This window comes from Microcebus murinus, chromosome 13 (genome assembly GCF_040939455.1).
Source record: "Microcebus murinus isolate Inina chromosome 13, M.murinus_Inina_mat1.0, whole genome shotgun sequence".
NCBI lineage: Eukaryota > Metazoa > Chordata > Mammalia > Primates > Cheirogaleidae > Microcebus > Microcebus murinus.
Window position 1 is genome coordinate 18,157,504 of NC_134116.1, and position 21,648 is coordinate 18,179,151.

Below are 21,648 nucleotides of genomic sequence, written 5' to 3' on the forward strand. Positions count from 1 at the left end.
AGTAGGAGGTGTATTATTTTCTTCTTAATACCTTTTTGTGCTTTCCATTGCATGCTTCACATTAGGCAAGTCTTTATTGCATGCTTTTTAAAAATTAATTTAAAATAATTAATATCTGAAGGGATGTGTCATTTTTAGTCCAGATATTTAAAAAGTCTGAAGGAGTAGGTTCCAAAGTTCTGTGACTCACTGCACTTCCCCTGCACTTAGATGTGACCTGACAGTCTGCATCACTGACAGTTGGATGTATGGACAGATGGACAGACCAAGGAATGGAGTCACCAGCTAGGATGATTGTAGGAGTGAGCTTGACTTTGTGTGTAGAGAGGCTGTCCTCTTGTGTTCTGCTTTCATGAAGACCCTTTCAGAACCTACACGTTTTTCCTGTACATTTATGTGTCCCACCCTCTTCTGGACTCTCCAGGAAGCTGGGTATCCCTCTGCCTCCTGAAACTCAGGCAGAGGTAGAGCTTTTGTTCTTTGTATGAAAAATGGTCCTCTTACAGTGATCTCTGATAGCACCACTGCCCTCCAGCTTGAGCATCAGAGTGAGACTCCATCTCTAAAACAAAAGGAGGCTGGGCGAGCTGGCTCACTCTAGCTCTCTGGGAGGCCGAGGCGGGCGGATTGCTCGAGGTCAGGAGTTCAAAACCAGCTTCAGCTAGAGCGAGACCCTGTCTCTACTATAAATAGAAAGAAATTAATTGGCTAACTAATATATATATATATAAAATTAGCCAGGTATGGTGGCTCATGCCTGTAGTCCCAGCTACTCGGGAGGCTGAGGCAGCAGGATTGCTTGAACCCAGGAGTTCGAGGTTGCTGTGAGCTAGGCTGACGCCACGGCACTCAACTCTAGCCTGGGCAACAAAGCGAGACTCTGTCTCAAAAAAAAAATAAAACATAAAAAAATAAAACAAAAGGAAAAACCTTGTGCTCAGCACTCCACCAGTGATGAGCTCTGCCTCTTCCTTAGGGCACCATTTTGGGGTGATCCTCGGTCCCTTTTCTTTCCTGAGTCCTCCTCTGGGTCCTCAGTGTCTAAAATCCATTTCCTTGGGGCCTCTCACTCTCTCCCGAAAAGAATCCTCCATTCTCCTGCCCAGGTGGGTGGGCAACTGGGGAGGGGTAAGCCTCTCACCCGCCTTCTGTTCACTCTGTACCTTGGCCCTGCTTTCTGCTGAGACTCATGGACACACTTATGGTTTCCAGACCAGTTTCTTCAGAGAATGGCCTCTGCCCTCTTGTGAGGTGGGGACTAGGGAAGGGAACTTGGTGTTCCTGAGTCCAGATAGGGACTTTGGGCCACTTGCCCCGTTTTCCATCCCATGCGTCACTTGGTCTCCCTAATCCTACTGGCAACAAGTCTAGTCCTCGCAGGCTTCTGAGTGGCACGCCACCTTACGTGTGTTGTCCCCCTGTGTGGAAACATGGATTAGAACTTCCTCCACTCTGCTAAGTCAAGTAGCGCCTCCACACACCTTCCTCCAAAGGCTCATTGAAATCTCTCAGCCACTGCTGTCTTCGTTCTCTTTCCTAGGTACGTGCAGGTTAATTCTTTACTGTCATTTTAACAGACCTGCACAAAGGGAAAGGGATTAACACATTGTTGGTCCATTTATGAGCAGAAATGTCAACACAACTTTATGAAGGCCTCCTCACTCTATAGGCTAAATTACTCTGGTCCCATTTGCCTTTTTCTCTGAAACTGAAACCTTCGAATCGAGTGGTGGCTTTAACATTACAGACTTTCCTCCAAGTTCTCAATCAGTCTTCTTTCCCTTTTAATATGTGGCCCTTGATACAGCAGCTGAAAGAGTTACTGGACCACCTTCCCCACCAAGCACCAATCCTCTGTCCCTTCTGAACACATAGCCTGGGGAGTGAAGAGTAGGGAAACACCACTGGAAAGTAGGCAAGAAGGTGGCTTTCCCACTGCCTTTAAAATATATCTGCTAAAGAAAGTTACATTTAATAGATTCAAATACAATTAGAATGGATGGCCAGATGGCATTTTCTAAAACATAAAATAACTTTCTATGACTTTATGTATTTTCTTAACTTCCAAAGTGGCAGTTTTGCATCCATTTTTCATTTTTCTTTATAGACATCTCTGTTCCAAGACCATCCTGTTCTCGTTCATTGCCTGTGTGGTCACCACATTCTCTGCACAGTCATTGTTTCTGTGTCCCTTTTAATTACTCTAGAAGGGTAAATCCAATTAAAATGTGCAAAATTGGTTTGTCTCCCTAATAAGCTTTTGTGTCTTTATAGAAAATGCTTATATTTAATTTTCTATCAAGTCACAGAAATGAGAGCACCGCCAATTCTAGCAATGTGGTTTTAGAAGCATTTATATGTTAAGTAGGAACTAAACTTACCATTACATTCTGTCTTAGATTAATCTGTACCTGTATTAAATTAGTCTAAAGCTGTTGGCATCTAATCTGACCTGTCTATAGATTAATGATAATTTAGAGGCCTAGCTTTCAAACATTATTCCTAAAACAAATTCCTAGCCAAATATATTGCAGTTTAGGAAACAGAAAAATTAAGACTGAGGGTCATTCAACAAGAAAATCAGCAGAATGTCTTCAGAAAAGTTGATGTCATGAAAAAAAAAAATAGTGAGGATTTCTTCTACATTAAACAAGATGAGGGAGATACAACAACTAAATATAAAGTGTGATTGTGGATTAGATTTTGGTTCAGACACAAATGGCTATAAATAACATTCTGGAGGCATTTGAGAAAATGTTACTGTGTCTGGGTATTGGATAATATTAGGGATTCATTGTTAACTTTATTAGGTATGGTAATGTGTTATGGTTATAAGGGAGAACGCCCTCCTCCTTAGGAGAAGCCAACTGAAATGTCATGATGTATACCACTTACTTTGAGGTAGTTCAGCTAAAAAACAGTCTGTGTGTGTGGGTGCACATACGTATGTATGTGTATGTTTGAAACAAATATAGCAAAACATTAGCGATTGTTGGTCCAAGTGGTGAGTATGTGGGTGGGTTTGTGCTACTTTTTTCCCCAACATGTTTACTCATGAAAAGTTGGGAAATACAGCTTAGGCAAGGTTTGAGAGATTCCTGCAAAAGCACCAATCTTCCATTTTCTTCATTCAATTAAAGGTCAACCCTAAGGACCTGGATTCCAAGTATGCGTATATCCAGGTGACTCACGTGACCCCATTCTTTGATGAAAAAGAATTGCAAGAAAGGAAAACAGAGTTTGAAAGATCACACAACATCCGCCGCTTCATGTTTGAGATGCCGTTTACGCAGGCTGGGAAGAGGCAGGGTGGGGTGGAGGAGCAGTGCAAACGGCGCACCATCCTGACAGGTACGTTGCATGACACCAGGATGAAGCTGTCTGGGAGGGATCAAGAAGCTTCAGAAATTGCAAGGGCCTTTCAAGCTTTGCTAGCTTCCTCCACACCCTTGTCAGTTCCACATTTATGTAGTGCTTACTTTTGAATACTCATGACATTCTTTATCTGTCTACTCTTTCTTCTTCCACCAGACCAGAAATTAATACCTAGTGTAAGATCACTTACTGTTCTTAGAATCTGATGAAAATGGTGGCCCCTTATCCAGGTGCTTGTGCACACAGTTTCAGGTGACTTACAGACTCGTTCTGAAACCCGGTGGAGCCCTCTGCAGGTCGTGGCCCCAGATCCAGCAGCTGTGCACGGAGGGGACCTGTCTCACACACCTCTGCCACACAGGCCCCCCATGGACTTGCTCAGCAATTTTAGGCTGAATGAATAAATGAGATGTGAATCTGGATCTCTTCTACCTGTTCACTGATGGTGGCCAGCCAGCATCAGTTTGAGTACCTGCACTGCCAGGAAGATCACTGTTCTGCTGTTGCAATTTTTATCGATCCCTTTGGCACTGATTAACCATCAATAACCCATTCTTGGAAATATGCTTTGTATCTTTTCCCAGTTAGCCAAGTGTAGAGTCATCTTGGGGGTGATTTTTGCCTTCTTTAGGGGAGTTTAACCCCTTCATTATGTTATGGTCATCAGCATAACTGGGATAACCCAAAATAAAACAATTTCTTGACCAAAAAAAATCAGTGGGAGGCCTGTTCAGAATGCCTAATGTGTCATTAGCCACCATTTAGGCACGTTTTCCAAAGAGTTGCCCTTGGTTACATTGAACCAGAAAAGCACTCACTGCTTCCCCAGAAGTCAGCATTGTGTTTCCATCAGGGCAATAATGTGGAGCATTATAATTATGCATTATCATCATAAATGGAAAGAGTACTGTCAGATGCTGCATCCAAGTGATTCTCAGCTCTCACCAGGGAATATACTGCAAATGTATACTGCAAATGGGTGGATTGTGTGGTGTGTGCTTTATACCTCAGTAAAGCTATCAAAAGAAGAATATAAGTCATTATAAATTAGCTCAGAACAGCATATTACAGGGAATTTTTACACTTCCTATGAGGGAAATGAGATAAAAGTTTAAAACCTATATTCTTTTTTTTTTAATTCTTGCCTTAACATTTTATTTTTTATTTTATTTTAGCGTATTATGGGGGTACAAGTGTTAAGGTTACATATATTGCCCATTCCCCCCTCCCCCCTCGAGTCAGCACCTCAAGTGTGACCATCCCCTAAATATTGCACATCTCACTCATTGTGTTTGTATATACCCATCCCCTCCTCCCCCCTCCCACCTGCTCGACACCTAATAAGTGTTATTCCTATATGTCCACTGAGGTGTTGATCCGTTAATACCAGTTTGCTGGTGAGTACATGTGGTGCTTGTTTTTCCATTCTTGAGATACTTCACTTAGTAGAATGCGTTCTAGCTCTATCCAGGAAAATACAAGAGGTGCTATATCACCATTGTTTCTTAAAGCCGAATAGTACTCCATGGTATACATATACCACATTTTACTAATCCACTTATGAATTGATGGGCACTTGGGTTGTTTCCACAACTTTGCAATTGTGAATTGTGCTGCACAATTGCAGCACATTCGAGTGCAGGTGTCTTTTTCGTAAAGTGACTTTTGATCTTTTGGGTAGATGCCCAGTAGTGGAATTGCTGGATCAATGGTAGATTTACTTGTATCTCTTTAAGGTATCTCCATATTGCTTTCCACAGAGGTTGAACTAGTTTGCAGTCCCACCAGCAGTATAGGAGTGTTCCTATCTCTCTGCATCCATGCCAGCATTTATTGTTTGGGGACTTTTTGATAAAAGGCCATATCTCATTGTGGTTTTCATTTGCATTTCCCTGATGATTAGAGATGTTGAGCATTTTTTCATGTTTGTTGGCCATTATTCTGTCTTCTTTTGAGAAGTTTCTGTTCATGTCGTTTGCCCATTTTTGATAGGGTTGTTTGATTTTTTTCTTGCTGATTTTCCTGAGTTCTAAATAGATTCTAGTTATCGGCCCTTTATCGGATGTGTAGCTTGCGAAAATTTTCTCCCATTCTGTGGGTTGTCTGTTTGCTCTCTTGACAGTTTCTTTGGCTGTGCAGAAGCTTTTTAATTTGATCAGGTCCCATTTATTTATTTTTGTTGCTGCTGTGATTGCCTTTGGGGTCTTCTTCATAAATTCTTTGCCTAGGCCAATGTCTAGAAGAGTATTTCCAATGTTTTCCTCTAGAATTCTAATAGTTTCATACCTAAGGTTCAAGTCTATTACCCAGCGTGAGTTGATTTTTGTGAGAGGTGAAAGGTGTGGGTCTTGTTTCAGTCTTCTGCATGTGGCTATCCAGTTTTCCCAGCACCATTTATTGAATAAGGATTCTTTTCTCCAGTGTATGTTTTTGTCTGCTTTGTCAAAGATTCGTTGGCTATATGAGGATGGCAAAACCTATATTCTTAAAGTATCTTACTCCTGTTTTTAGAGTGACAAGGTAATGTATGTGAAGCACAGACAATTTTTTCCTCACAGATGTTAGCTCCTACCCCATCAATAAATGGTTTATTTTTCTAATGTACATATCAGTAGCTAATTCCGATTAAGCAAGATAACTACATTTCTAGATGGAATCGTTTTACAGGAATTACTAGCTCACGGTGTTTATTGGTATAGTTCTGATGACTGTACTTTTGATTCTTTAAATCAGTGGTTATCAAAGGTTACTCCAGCACCAGCAGCATCAGCATCCCCTGGGAACTTGTTAGAAATGCACATTCTTGGGCCCAACCCCGGACCTGCTGAATCAGAAACTGTGGGAGTGGGGCTGGGCTCTTCGTGTTCAACAAGCCCTCTAGGGGACCTGATGCACACTCAAATTTGAGAACTGCTGCTTTAAATAAACCTGGTTCACTGCTGAGTCAAGGCCAGGACATATCATGATTATTGTGAAGGTAGCACACTGATTCATAAACAGTTACCAGAGGGCGTTTCCCCGCCGCACATTTCCTTCACGGGTACAGATTACCATTTCGTACATAGCTACTTGAGATTAGATAGAGCATGTGGCATGTAAGCAAAGCTCTGTATCTGTCAGGACGGAGGAGACACAGAGTGACTGCACTACAGAGTAGACACACATGCTGGTGGCCCAGGGAGTAGCCACCGTCCACAGCTGTGGGGCTGAGAAAACCTGGGCGGTGGAGAGTCTGGCCTGGATGTCCTGCAGACCTGGGTTACAGCCTCACTGTGTGACCTTGAGCAGGTAGCTCACCCTCTCTGTGCTTTAGTTTCCTCATCTGTAAAATGAGTTAGAACATGCATCTCATTGTGTTAAATACTTTGTAAGTTGTAGCCAGGAGGGGAAAGAATGCACTTGATTTTGCTAGATCTCATCCACTGTTGAACTCCTTGGGGTTAGGGATGAGCAAAGGAGGATTATAGTCCAACAAAGCACACACATAAAGGTGTAATTTTTGCCCTGAAAGATCTCAGAATATTAAAATGATATTAATACTTATGGGGCAGCATAAAGATTTAGAGAAAAAGTTATAAAAATGCCACTAAAGACCAGGTGCAGTGGGTCACACCTGTAATCCTAGCACTTTGGGAGGCTTAGGTGGGCGGATCGCTTGAGACTAGGAGTTCATGACCAAGCCGAGTAAACTTAGGAAGTCCCTATCTCTACATAAAATTTAAAAAATTAAAAAATTTGCTGGATGTGGTGGTGCATGCCTGTAGTCCCAGCCACTTGGAAGTCTGAGGCAGGAAGATCACTTGAGCCCTGGAGGTCAAGGCTGCAGTGAGCTACGATTATGTCACTCCAGTCTGGGTGACAGAGCAAGACCCTGTCTCTTAAAAAAAAACAAAAAATGGCACTAAAAACATGCAAATTCTGTATCAACCTTTAGGTATGCACACTAGGGCATTCTGAAGACTTTGAACTTAAGACTTTTCCCTTAAGTTATTAATCCCTTGGGTTCTTCTTCCATTGCGTTGCTTCAAATCTAACCTTTGGTCTTCCAAGTTATAGGTAGCCCTGGCCTTCCCTGACCCCTGAACCAGTGCAGTGTCACCTTCCTGGGTTGTTCCCAGTGCTCATTTGAGAGCCCTTGTGATCACCCTCTGCCCTCCTCAGTGGCAATTTCTGAACCTGTCCTGAAACATGAAACGTGACCCTCTCTCCTTCTTTCACAGAACTTCTGCCAAGGAGTTTCTTCCCACTCACCGTTCCAAAGTCTTCCAAATCATGCCCAGACTCCCACTCAGGTTGGAAACAGCCTCCTGCCCTCCACCTTCTATTCAAGCCAGGCAGAGCACACGGCCACCACGCTCGTCAGCTGGGTCTTCCCCAGTGGCTTGCTCAGCCAGTCACCTAACTGTCCACCTTCCAGGGCCATCTTGCGCTCTCATGTAGACATTTGTGCTGCAATGCATTCATTCATTCCACAAGATGTGTTGCATGCTGGCAGTGTTCCCACCAGGCACACTAACGAAACAGATGTCTGTGGCCCTGTGCAGCTGGCAGTCCAGCCAGAGGAGACAGACAGTAGAAGACAGGCAATGAACGGATGAGTAAACGGACCCATGTTGGAATGTAATCTGTGTTCTGGACAAAGGCAAAAGGAGATCAGGAGCATGAGGTTGAGGGGAGGGTTGCAGTTTAAAAGGGGTGGACGGGGTAGGCCTCATTGAAGAGGTAACATTTGTGTAAGACCTGCAGGAGGTGAGAAGTGGGCCATGGAACGTCGAGGGAGAAGACGTCAGGGCAAAAGCCAACCATGGGGCCCTGTGCCCAGGTCTCAGGGAACCAAGAGGAGGAGGCTGGCAGGGCTGCAGCCCAGGGAGCTCATGGGAGAAGAGTGCATGTGAGGACAGCAAGGGGGGATGGGGACAGCTGCCAGGGGTCCCAGATCACATGGGCCTTGTAGGGTCAACATGGACCACAGGTTTTCTCTGCATGGTGTCACTGCACCTCACGCCACCTATGGCCAGCTCCAGCTACCATCACAAGCGGCAGTGGCTCCACACTTCTGTACCAAATGAAGTCAGTGTGAACCCTGGACACCTCTCAAACGTTAGCCTTGGAGCTGGTTTTTCTCTCTGAACTAATGGCGCTACCATAGCATGGCACTCGGGAAGCCTATGACATGACTGCTGGCCTCACGCAACGTTTCCACAGGTGCTCCTTCCTTACAAACAGGAGGGTGGTCCCATTTCTCGGTAAAGCACACAGGTCTATGCAAACACATGCCCTTCTGTCCAGGGGCCACCCCCCCGCCCGCCCCCTGGCTGGGGAACAGCAAGGCCTAGTTGTCATTAACTGTCAGAGCAACCTCTTTCAAAGTGGGTCCGTGGATCCCAGCGCTGCCATTTAAAACCTGTGTGAAACCCTGTGAAATCCTGACCTTCCACTGGCAAAACATTTGAGAATAGAACAGGCACATACGTATGTGACAGAGGAGGTTGCCTCGGGGAGGACATTTTTCTGAGCTTTGTCCAGATACTGGTTGGCCCCTTGGAACTGTGAGTTTTACCCTCTTTCCCATTCCGTGGCAAGCCCTTCCTGAGTAAACTCTCCCTGGCCACTGATGGAATCGTAGTGAATCCAGACATGACCACTCCCATCTGACTTTTGCTTATAAAAATATAAAATAAGCTCTAAGTACTTACCTAAATGTCTGTTAGTAAATATATATTAAATGAGACTATTATAGATATTCATAGATATTTATATACCACATAAAGCAACAAGATAGAAATGTGAAACAGACCCAAATTAAGACCTTCTGTTTTTCTGTTTGTTTTTAAACTAACTCTTTGGTATTTATATATTTGGGTATCTCATTATGATAAATAAAAACAATATTAATTGGCTTTTCTTGGTTAAAAATGTGTAAGAAAAAGTAAATATTTTTATTAATATTTCTTATCCATTGCTGTAAGTTTTAAAATACCTTTATTAGTACAACTCTAAAAGTTTCTGAATTTCTGGTTCATGAAGTGCTTTGTTTGGGAATATATTCTCATTTGTCATTTTTCATTGATTTCTCAGATTTGTGCAAATTTAGCAGGTGGCTCAAAGTTGTTCTGTGGACAAAAATGAATTTTCTCAAGGATATTTTTATAGAACTATCTTCTTTACTTAATGTGTTACATAGTATCTCAAAACTGTTGAGTCTTTTTTATGTTGTCACAGTCATCTTTTACCTATTAATTTCATTCAGATCTTAGAACTTCCAAGGGCATTTATGGATGAGAAAATTGAGCAAGGAATGATAAAATGGTTTCTTCAAAGACACACTTGTCACATTAAAGGGATAAGAAGGTCTCAAATCTCTTGACTTTATACAATACAGCCTGTCATTAAACAGTTACATGATGATAAAGGAAGACAGTATTCTGGTTCCACAAAGTGCTAGCATGTGACTTTGGCAAGCTAGCTTTGGGTTTCTTATTGTAAAGTGGAAATAATTATTACTCCTACCTCAATAGCAGTAAAGGTCGTGCAAGCGGTGAAGTAATCTGGGGCTCATTCTCTGCAGCAATACACTGCTTCCCTTACGTGAAGAAGCGGATCCCCATCATGTACCAACATCACACCGACCTGAACCCCATCGAAGTGGCCATTGACGAGATGAGTAAGAAGGTGGCGGAGCTCCGGCAGCTGTGCTCCTCGGCTGAGGTGGACATGATCAAGCTGCAGCTCAAACTCCAGGGCAGCGTGAGCGTTCAGGTGAGCAGCCAGGAGGGCAGGCCTGAGGGCAGCAGAGGGAAAGCCCCCTGGCACCTTGGCAAATTTCAGGTTATCCATACCAGCAAGGTCCACTTCAGGTCCCTGGCTTACCAGGGACTGCCTCGTCTGTGCAGTTTCTCCTGATATCAGAGGGAGAGGTGGCCTTAGGGTCCCTACCCTGCCCTGCCATGAGGTCTGTCATTCTCACTAAGCTGTCAGTGAGAGAGAAGAGATAGTTCTCTGTACTACTATGATTTTTCAGCAATTTGGGGAGCTCTAAATGTAAACATCAAGACTCTTTTAAATATAAAGTGCAGAAAACAGTAGGTTTTCTTATAAAATCGTTTTCTGTTTTCTGAAAATTTTATCCGAAAAAGTATCTTAAGTTTCACTCTCTTGATTTCTTTTGAACAGAAATTCTTTATTTTAATATAGCCCAAGAAACCAATTTTCTTCTGAACTGGTAGCATTTTTATGCTCTCTTTAAGAAATCTGTGTCTACTCCAAGATTCCAAAGATGTTCTCCTGTGTTTTCCTCCTTTGTTCAGCACTCACATTTAGATCTGTGATCCATCTGGAAGTGATTTTTGTGTGTGGTATAGGGTAAGGTTCAAGGTATGGTTTTTCCACATGGCCATCCAAGTGATGTGCACCAGTTACGGAAAAGATCATCTTTGATCTAGATACTGATTAACATATATGTTCAGTTTGTGAAAATTCATTAAGCTATATACCTGTTGTATATGTACTTTTCTGTTTGTACATTACCTTAACAGAAGGGATTTTGTTTGTTTGTTTGTTTGTTTGTTTGTTTGTTTGTTTGTTTGTTTGTTTGTTTGTTTTAAGATAGAGTCTCACTCTGTTGCCTGGGATAGAGTGCTGTGGCATCAGCCTAGCTCATAGCAACCTTAAACTCCTGGGCTCAAGCAATCCTCTTGCCTCAGCCTCCCGAGTAGCTGGGACTACACACTTGGCTAATTTTTTCTAATTTTAGTTGCCTGAGTAATTTCTTTCTATTTTTAGTAGACATGGGATCTCACCATTGCTGAGGCTGTTGTTGAACTCCTGACCTCAAGCCATCCTCCCACCTCGGCCTCCCAGAGTGCTAGGATTACAGGCATGAGCCACCACACCCAGCCAAGAGGTTTTTAGAAAGTTATCTTGTACGGTTCCCTGAGTAATTGGTAAATGTTAAATCATCTCCCTCCAGGGACAAGCATGCCTCAGTGCTGGGGCTGATGCCCCCCAGCTCCCACATCTCATGGTGAAAGTTTCCGTGGCTCAGTGCTCCTGCCGTGCTGTACAAATCCTGCACACCATAGATCAGAACCACAGATAGACTGCTCTCCCAAATCCCCTGCATTCCAAGCCATCAGACTTTCCAGGAAAAATTTTGCAGTGATCACATGGTTGAGTCCTTTCCCAAGCTGTCTCAGATGCCCAGAAATCCTCCTTCCCACCCAGTGTGTCCACCGTCCTTTCTCCCTGTGTTCCTCTGTGTCCTGACTTACCCAACTTCAAAGGACTCTTCTTAGCTAATTGAGAGAGCGATGCAGGGTTCTGGTTTGCTCTCCACATTGCTAAATGCTCCTAATCTCTGGCTCTCAGCACACCTGCAAGTGTTACTTCATCTGAGGATGACAAATCAGTTCACCCCTGGCTAGCTACACAATTCAGTGAACTGAACAGCTGGTTTTTAAAAACTGGCATAGATACTACCTTTTATATTCACCAGACGGACTTGTTCATTGTAGTGTAGAACAAATTCAAGTGGCCACATACCTTGGTGGTAAGAATCCTTGACGTGGATTTGGAAGAGGTGGCTGGGATCTCTGGTGTTTTGCTTATTGGCTGTTCAAACTTGAACCGGCTCCTAAGTTTTCCAAGCATTGGTTTCTGCTTACATTCACAGTGCCCTGAGGGTGGCTGAGGTGATAGACTCAACAGACACCTAACAGTGTGTGCTTTATGGTTACTTTTGGGTTGTAAGTTCCTGGAAGGCTGGGTCATGACTAACTCACTTTGATGGCGTTTTTAGCGCATGGCAAGTGAAACTAAAGAAATGGTGATGGTAATTTTCTTCCTGTTATAATTTCAAATCTTCGCTCTTTACCTAGGTCAATGCTGGTCCACTAGCCTATGCCCGAGCTTTCTTAGATGACACAAACACAAAAAGATATCCTGACAATAAAGTGAAGTTGCTTAAGGAAGTTTTCAGGTAAGGCACAGTGAAATGTCTTTTTCTCTTCATGTATTGATAATTTCTGTGCTCGCTCCGAAAAGAGATAACACCAGTTGGACTCATTCTTTGTCCTCCATGTGCCTTTATTTCCCCTCCTGCACCATTCTAGGCAATTTGTGGAAGCTTGCGGCCAGGCCTTAGCGGTAAATGAACGTCTAATTAAAGAAGACCAGTTAGAGTATCAGGAAGAAATGAAAGCCAACTACAGGGAAATGGCAAAAGAGCTTTCTGAAATCATGCACGAGCAGGTAAGTGCCACCTGGCTCTCACACCTTGGAGTTCTTGTTTAGGGAATGAAGATTAGTTGGGGTCTCAGGTACACACCCTGTGATGACCTAAGCCTTCTGCTATCCTTCCAGAATTTTGATCCCTGAAGAAAAATGTAGTCTACCACGTTCCTGCTACTCTCTAGCCCCAGGTTATCTGGAGAACAGCTAACAGATTGCCTGTGTGTCGTTACCTAGAGCAACCCAGGGAGAGCAGCACCCGCCGCGTCATTGCTCTTAGAGGTGGCCACCTTCCATAAGCTTGGTCTCTTCCCACCCGATCTAGCCGGAAAAAAAAAAACAACTCACACAAATATCCATACTGCTCTTACAACTTTCTTTATTCATTCAATTCTTTGAAAGAACAGGGCTTACCAACCTGGTTTCAGGAATTATCTGTTGCATTAAATGTCTTTTGCCATTTAAAACTATAGGGCTATTCCACTTTGGGCTGTTTACAGCTGACCTGGGAGCCCCAGGGGAATCTTCGTGGCTGTGTCTTTTGTTTCTTGTCATTACGGGCATCTTCCCTCCCTCCTGTATGAATTTCTTCACTAGGGTTCTGTACGTGGGCTCAGTAGTCATAAGAGGAGACAGGTGACCAGGGTACCAAGTGGAGCAATGTGTACATTATTGTTTTGTGAGGAGTCCCTTCTCCACCAACCACAGGAACTTCGTCTGAGTCACTGTCCTAGTCTTTATGGTTAATGTTAGCACCTTGACAACATGTAACTGGTTTTGTCTGTTCCCTACATTATTGCCTTTCTATCTTGCAAAGTGGAAACAGGGCTGTTTGTGTTAATTGTCCTGTCATGTGATGATTTAGTTAGGACATATCCATTGCAGGAAACGAACTTCAATATGTGAGCTTTAATGCACTTGCTTTTTTTTCCCTTCCATGCTAACACATTCAGATGGGATGGTAATGTCATTTTTTAATTTTATTTTTCTGATAAACTAACTCACATAACTGAGTTTGAACACCTGCAGAAATTGGCATAATGACAGTGCAGAGGAAAGCAACCTCTTGTGGACATTTTAAAAAGTATAAAAAATTGAAATGATTAAAGAAATGGGCATGTGAATAATTAAGCAGAAAGGGAGGGTCTCATGGGAACAAATTTTTGGAGAAAAATTGGGATCTTTTCCGTGGAGCCTCTACATTCCTGTAGAACAGAGAGCATGATTAGCAGGTGCCAGCATTCGGCACTAGAAAAGATGAAAGTAGGAAGAAATAGTGGAGTGAAACTATTAGGCTCCCAGATCGTGCGGATGTTTGATGCAGTGCTTTGCTCTCCACTGTACCTTGAACTTCCATTATGTCAACAACTGTGAAGATTAAGCCCCCTGAACCCGTAAACAAAAAGGGTTGTGACGGGGATAGGCTTGGGTCTGGGGTTCCCAGGGGCCTCTGCGAGTGTGTTCTCAGTGTCCACCCGGCTGGAGGTGAAGACCACACTCAGATCCCTCCAGGCACAAGTGGGGTGGAAAGATGCTTGTTGAGGGTCAGAAGGGTAGCTGCCCTCTCCTTCCCAAGATGAAATCTGTAAGACCCTGAGAAAAGGAGCCAGGAGAGAAATAAGGGTGCTCCAGATTCATTTTAAAAGGCTTTTCAAGGGACAAGTCTAGGCTGTGTTGCAGTCAAACATGTGTAAGATAGACCTCAAGTTGCCTGGGATCTGGGTGAGTCTAGAAGGCTCGCCATTTGCTAACTTGTAGAGGAAACAAAACATGCAGTTCTCAACTTTCTCCTTACAATCCTGATCTGAAAATGGTCATTTACTAGATAAGCCAAAAGCCTCCCTCTGTCCACCGCCAAAGCCAAGCTGTCAGGGCGTACCATTACTCACAGTAAAGCAGTGACTGTCGGATGACAATTGGTGTGTGACAAGAAACACACCGCTTTGTGAAACGTCTGCCTGGGGCCTTACGCTTTGGTAATGTTGTGTTTCTGTGCCTCAAGATCTGCCCCCTGGAGGAGAAGGCGAGCGTTTTACCAAACTCCCTTCACATCTTCAATGCCATCAGCGGGACCCCAACAAGCACAATGGTTCACGGAATGACCAGCTCATCCTCGGTGGTGTGACCTCGCCTCATGGAACACACGGGGGACTCGCTTTCTTGTTTGCAAACTCAGGATGATTTCCAAAGCTAATCACTGGGGAGACCGAGCACAGGGAGAAGCCAAGAGGAATAAGAGAGAAAGGAGAGAGAGAACTGTGTTTTTTCTTAGCAGATTTTTCTATGGGAGTCGTAAGAAGGTGCACATATTTTTTTAAACCTAACTGGCAATATTCAAACTTTTCATTGTGTCTTAACAGAGGTGTGTGGTAGACACTCTTAAGCTGGAATTAAATTTTATTCTTCCTTACAGAGTAGTATTAAAATAAATGGCCTAAAGAAAAAGTGTTCTGGAATGTACATAGCAGGGACAGCAGCACTGAAATTGAGGCCTGAGAGGCCACATTTGCCTCTAGGCTGAGCTGGAAAATCTTGAAAATATTTTTTTTTTTCCTGTGGCACATTCAGGTTGAATACAAGAACTATTTTTGTGACTAGTTTTTGATGACCTAAGGGAACTGACCATTGTAATTTTTGTACCAGTGAACCAGGAGATTTAGTGCTTTTATACTCATTTCCTTGCATTTAAAAAACATGAACGCTTAAGAAACTATGTGAGCTTAAAACTAGTCAAGCTGTTTAGCACCAAAGGCCTGTATTAATAAACACAACTATGCTAAAAAGTTAAAAGTAGTACAGTATATTGTTATGTACATATAGTTTGTTAATACAGTCTTGGCATTCTGTACATACATGTATTATTACATTTCTACATTTTTAATACTCACATCACCCTGTGTTAAGTTTGTGACAAATTTGTGTTGTTCTTAGTATATGCAATACACTTTACTGTTTTATTCTTGTACATAAAAAAGTGCAATATGGAGATGTATACAGTCTTTGCTATATTAGGTTTATAAACTGTTTAAAAATTTCGTCCTTTTGCCAAATTGGTGGAGTATGTAATTGGTAAATCATAAATCCTGTGGTGAATGGTGGTATAATTTAAAGCTTTCACCATGTTATATTTTCTTTGAAAACATTAATTTAGTAATTTTATATTTGGGAAAATAAAGGTTTTTAATTTTATTTAACTGGGATCACTGCCCTGCTGTAATTAAACATTCTGTATCACATCTGTATTAAAATAACCTTGCTGACCTTCTGGGAGTAGAGACTGGCCATTATTCTTTTGCAGTGATAAGAGCAGCAGGATGCTGGGATCTTTGGAGTGAAATCACATGGTATCTGAAATTTTCTTGAAAATACTTGACGGGAAAAAAAGAGGGTAGGTAGATAAAACAAGACTGACAAAACACTGGTAATTGTTGAAGCTGAGTTTGGGTGCATGGTGAATCATAAAACCCATTTCTCTGCTTTTGTGGAAGTTCCATGATATAGATTTTAAAAGGCGGGTCTAGGAGTCAGTCCTTGCAGAGAATGGGATGAGTGCTTTGTTGTGCCTTATCTGGCTCGGAATTCTACCAGTCAATGCCAAGTACACAGACATCGTATTGCCTCTGGCTTCTCCAGACAAGGGGCCCCCTAGCAGGAGAAAGTAGTCATTCATCCCAGCAATGCATGGGCGGCCACGTGTGCACACGCCCCCTCAGCCCCATATTGCCACAAACCCTGAACTGGGCCACACTGGTGGCTCAGGTTACAGGTGCTGGTCCTGCTTCTGGTGTGCCCAGTGGCCCCAGCAGATAGGTCAGTTCATTGTCATTCAGCCCCATGTAGTTCCTGTGACAGAAGAAGAGGAAACTTACCATGAGAAATAACACAGCTGGTGGTTCTACTTGAAGGGCTGTAAAGGCTGGCATTTTACATGACCAACTAAAGAAAACTTATGATGCCGTGTACTCCTTGAGCTCGGAGTAGCCAAGGCTCTTGTGGTGTCTGAAACATTCTCTGCTTATCACTGGTAAGGAGAAGAGGTCTTAAAGAAGAGGTGGTGAAGCATGGTAGCTACTCACCGGAGTCTACAGCCCACTCCCTGGGCCATCCTAGGGCTTGAGGGAAGTCTGCACACAGGTTTGCTCTGGGTCTCTGATGTCCCAGCCCAGGGTAATGTATTAATACTTCAACTCTAACGTCATCAGGGTGGTCAGAAGAGTCTGTCGCTGAGCTGGACTTTCTAGTCATAAATGCCTCATTTAGAAGCCATAAAATTCAAGCCACCATGTAGTAAGATAAATAAAAGTCTAGAAGGAGTCCATGTCAGATAAGGTTGTTCAGAAGGTGACCAGCCCTCATTTATCACAAACAGTGGAGAAAGGAACCCTCTCCAAGTTGGGACGTCTACTGTGGACCCCACAGAGAAACACATTTGTATCAATTAAAAACCTCATTTAGTTCATGTACAAAATTTTAATTTCTGTATGAAGTTACACTTTAACATTTCAGTGTCTTGGGAAAATTTTGTATTGCTATTTTTTTAGTAAATTTTAAGGTTTTTCCCATAGATCCTACTCATTCTTTTTCTTTTAAATTGAGGTACAATATACATAGCATAAAGTTTGCCATTTTAACCATTTTAAATGTATAATTCAGTGGCTTTAGGTACTTCACATTGTACAACCATCACCACCATCCACCTCTGGAACTTTTTCACCTTCCCAAACTTAAACTCTGTACCTATGAAACAATAACTCCCTCTCCCTACCCAACCACCCACCAAGGGACATTGTTTTTGAGGTAACATTGGAATTAAAACTCTAGTTAACACCTTGTCAGGGGTATTGGCTACCTAGGAATGAATTAGCTCTAGGTAGTATACTTAAGTAGAGCCAGCCCTCACGTGGAAGACAGCTGCTGAGAGCAGGTGCACAAAATTAAAGGGTCGCATGAATGAGGAAAATATCCCTAGGGAATTGTTTAATCACATGACCAAGTTTCTCAGTGTAGAAACTCTAGAAACAATTTGATTTCCATCAATAGGGAATTGTTTGTATACACTGTGATACATCCACACAGTGGAATACTGTGTAGCTGTGAAAAGGAATTAAGAATATCTCTGTATACTACTAAAGAGTGATCTCCAGGTTATAAAAGAAAATTTTAACAGCTTCATTGAGGCACAGTTTATATACACAAAAAAACCCTTCTGTTTAATGTGTACAATTTATGAGGTTGGACATATGCATACACCAGTGATAGCATTGCCACAATCAAAGCAGTAAACATATCCATCACCTTCAAAAACTGGTTTCCTTGTGCCCTTTTTCCCTTTTACTTTTTTTCCTTGTATGTGTGTGTGGTAAGAACTTAAGATCTATCTTCTTAACAAAATTTCAAGTGTGCAATACCATGTTGCTAACCACAGGCAAAAAACACTTTTTTACAGTTGTTACCTATAGTAGGGAGGGGGCGTGACACAGAGGACAGAACTGGATGATAAACTTGTCCAGGATCATTTGCATTATATAGTTGGCTTTGGAATCGTGGGAATATTTACATAATTATTAAAATATATTTGTTAATTCCTAAAAATTGAAAGCAAAAATAAATGAGCCTAGCCATATATCAAGTTGGTAGCATAAATAAAGGAATTATTCCAAACAACTTTAAAATACAAGACTTTCATCGTGCATTGTTAGGATATGTCGTAAGGAGAAAAAAGAGTGGCAATAAATGATTAATAAAAACAGTTTTTAGTAAGAGTAATAGTTTTGTTTGTGGAAGTCTGTATTGTTTTTGTGAGAGTGTACAGTTATTCTGAGATGGTTGTATATTTATTGACAGAGACTGTAAATGAGTATTTGTGTTGATATTGTTGGCAACCAGGTTTTTAACATGGAAGAAGAAAAGATGCATTTTATAAGATCAAAGGGGTTAAATTAAAACCCTTTAGTTCTGAATTTGATATGGAACTACCAGTTTGGACTGGTGATACATTAAACACATTTACTTCCCAACTTGTTCACTGGAAAGGCCTAGAAACGGTAACCAACCCTAGGGCCAAAATGTGAACCAGGGCTCTTTGGAGAAGGGCTGATTGTAGATTCAGGGCAGAATTTATCTAAGACCAGTCTGTGAGCATCTTTTCATACCAGGCTTGGGGTGTGGGGGACAGCTTGTCTCATGGCAGGAGCATTTAAAGAAGCCCCTGCTAACTAGACATGGGGTGAGCATCAGTAAGAATAGTAATAGCAATGGATTGAAAGTATATCATTAAATCCATGAGTTCATAGTGGTACTAGAAAAGAAGAAAACTGATTAGTAGCTATTGAAGGAGTTGATATAATTAATACCAAGAAAAACAAAGAATCATTGTGTCTCCTGACAGAGTTCACAGCACCACCTGTGAAGTAGTCCTGCCAAAAACTTGCATCTGAGTATGATCAAGCCTCTAACGCCACCTCCCAATTCCCTGGGCACAGGGAACAGAGGAACACATTAAATGACACCACAGGGAATCCAATCCCTGAAATCCATTCTGTGGAAGGCTCCATGGGATAAACATCCTGGTTTCTTCAATAAATAAATTTCAAAAAAAAATAAAAGATGGTGAGGGAACCTGTATGTTAAAAAAGACCTCAGGCAGGGTTCTACATCCAGGAATATGAAGTGGACATCCTTTTCCCTATTCCTCCCACTAAGTACAACTAAAAACACTGCACATTATACATAAAACAAACATGAGACTCTGAAACGCAAAATGAAGAAGGCAGAGCAGCTAGAGACCTTGGGACCCAAAGAGCGACAAGGTGTGAGTTCTCTGGTTTTCTTTTTACCTATCCCCTCCTGGAGTCAAAGAAATGACTTTGACTCCAAAGAAAAGCACCCTTCATTCACTGGCGCATATTCATGGGTGCGTGCCCTGCCGGGTTGCTGGAAGCTCCCGGGATTCATCCCTGTGGAGCTTGGGTTCTGGTGAAGGAGGTGAACTGTGAACAAAGGGACATTTCATGTGCCAAGTGGTGCCCTGGGGTAAAACAAAGCAGGATGCAGGTGTGTGGGTGGAGGGGACTGGGCTGTGAACCAGTCCAGTTGAGGGACATTTGGGAGGGACCTGAGAGACAAGCCCTCGGGAGCTGGGGGGAGCGGAGGGGAAAGTGTTTCCGCAGAGGGAACAGAGATGGGTGGGGGCTGTCCACAGAGCAGCCAGGGACAGAGGACCTGGAGGCAGAGGGGACGGGAGCTGGGTCCCAGGGGCCCCTGCTGGCCTCAGTAAGACTTTGTGTTTTGTGCTAAAATGGGAAGGCTTTGGACATAGCGTGGACGTGACCAGACATAGGTTTTTTGAGATCAGCTGTCTGCCCCGTGGGGAGGAGATTATTGGGAGTGAGGGGAGAAGCAGGGAGACGGGACAGTGGCCTGGGGGATAGATTCTGGATGCACCTGGAGGGCAGTGCTGGCAGGTCAGCTGACAGTAGAATTAAGGTGGAGAGAGAGAGGAGTCAGGCCCCACAGTTTAGGGAAGGATGGAGGGGTGGAAGGCGGGAGATGGGGAGGGAGCAGCGTGTGCAGGTTGAGGGGTTTCTCCATGTGGTGCACCCCGGAACACAGAGAGACCCAGGCGTCAAATTCAGGGGAGCGTCTGGACCAGAGGAGATGTCAAGCTGTGGAGGCCAGCCGAGGCCCTCTGGACAGAGGGGAGGCCAAAGCCGGAGCCTTGGGGCCCTCCGGTGCTGAGAGGTTGCAGAGAGGAGGAAGGACCAACAAAGACCATGAAAGAGAAGCCAGAGATCCAGAAGGACGGAGAGAGAGTGGCGTCCCCAAGGCCATGTGAATACAGTATCAGTATGTCAAAGAGGGAGTGACTTGCTGAATCCAACAAGGATGAGGCCTGAGCATCAGCGTTAGCTCTGGCAGAGCGGAGGTGCCGGGCTGCCTGACGGAGGTCTGGAGGAGCGTTTCTCAGAGGACTCCCATGGCACTTGGTCCCGGGTCAGGCCTGGGGAAGCAAGAACGCTTCCGGTGCGGACAAAAGGCCGGTTGGAGTCAGTTCCACAAAGGATGTGAGAAGAGAGACCGGGACCGCGCGTGTGTGCGCTTGTTTAGTGTTTACACAGAGAGGAGCAGAGAAGCTGATGACGTGGAGAAAAGCTGGAGGCGGGATCGGGGAGGACTCGGGTCGTCTAAATGGCAGAGTGACCACATTTGTGCAGACTGATGACAGCAGTCCCCTAGGGAGGGCGGAAATTGATCATGTCCACAGGAGTGAAGTCCTCAAACTCACAAGAGGAAGGAGATGGGGCGTGAGAGGACAGGCAGCAGGGGAGGAGGCACTGCTGGACATGGGGTGAGGGTACGTGCCAGTTCTGCGGTGGTGGCTTCTGTTTTCTCGGTCATCCCCTAAAAGAAAGGAGAGAGAGGTGTTGGGGTGTGGAGAGGAAAGACGCACACAAATTGTGTTTTTGTCTTTGCACATGTCTCTGTTTCCCAAGGATGCAGTCATAGTAATGGCATCACTGGGTCAGAAGGAAGGCACATTTTAAATCTGACCAGTGTTGCCAAATTGCTCTCCAAGAATAACATGAGGGCAAGGACAGAGCTAATTATTTTGTCTCCTTTAAACCTTAGCTTCTTTGTTGGATTAGTGGTGGTATTTGAAAGTTTTCTGACTGCTCCCGTGACAGCTCACTTTGCACTACAGCCTGCCGAGTCGGCCTGGTGTGGCGTGATGACAGTGTTGCAACTTGAGCAAATAGAGAAGGACAAGGAAATCGGGCCACCAAAGGTGAGCCATGTCTTAGTTCAGTCTGTGCTTGCCAGATGTTTGACCTCAGGCAAGATATTTGACTTTCCTTTGCCTCAGTCTCCCCATCTGAACAGTGGGGGTGACAGTGGTCCCCAGGACCTGAGGTATTCTTGAGGATGAAATGACTTAGCCACTGCCAGCTGGCTCGTGGTAAGCCCTGAGTAAACACTATTGAAACCAACACTCAGCCCAAATGAGGAAAGAGGAGAAACTCAGTATTAATGCTTGCTCAGTGATCC

The 21,648-nt window shown here is 43.6% G+C and overlaps 1 protein-coding gene across 25 annotated transcripts in view; it reads left to right on the top strand.

Annotated features, from left to right (window-relative positions):
• Positions 1-15,865, top strand: part of DOCK9 (dedicator of cytokinesis 9) — a 272,799-nt gene extending 256,934 nt beyond the window's left edge. For 24 of the 25 annotated variants that reach the window (XM_076009317.1, XM_012755876.3, XM_076009325.1 and 21 more), the window contains 5 exons: positions 3,141-3,351; positions 9,944-10,134; positions 12,252-12,352; positions 12,486-12,624; positions 14,606-15,865. In XM_076009317.1, the coding sequence (XP_075865432.1) occupies positions 3,141-3,351; positions 9,944-10,134; positions 12,252-12,352; positions 12,486-12,624; positions 14,606-14,728 (765 nt within the window). In that variant the 3' untranslated portion in view covers positions 14,729-15,865. Of the gene's footprint in view, positions 1-3,140; positions 3,352-9,943; positions 10,135-12,251; positions 12,353-12,485; positions 12,625-12,735; positions 12,947-14,605 lie in introns of those variants that run through there. The other variant, XM_076009321.1, reaches the window with a different exon arrangement.
• The last annotated feature ends 5,783 nt before the right edge of the window (positions 15,866-21,648 follow it).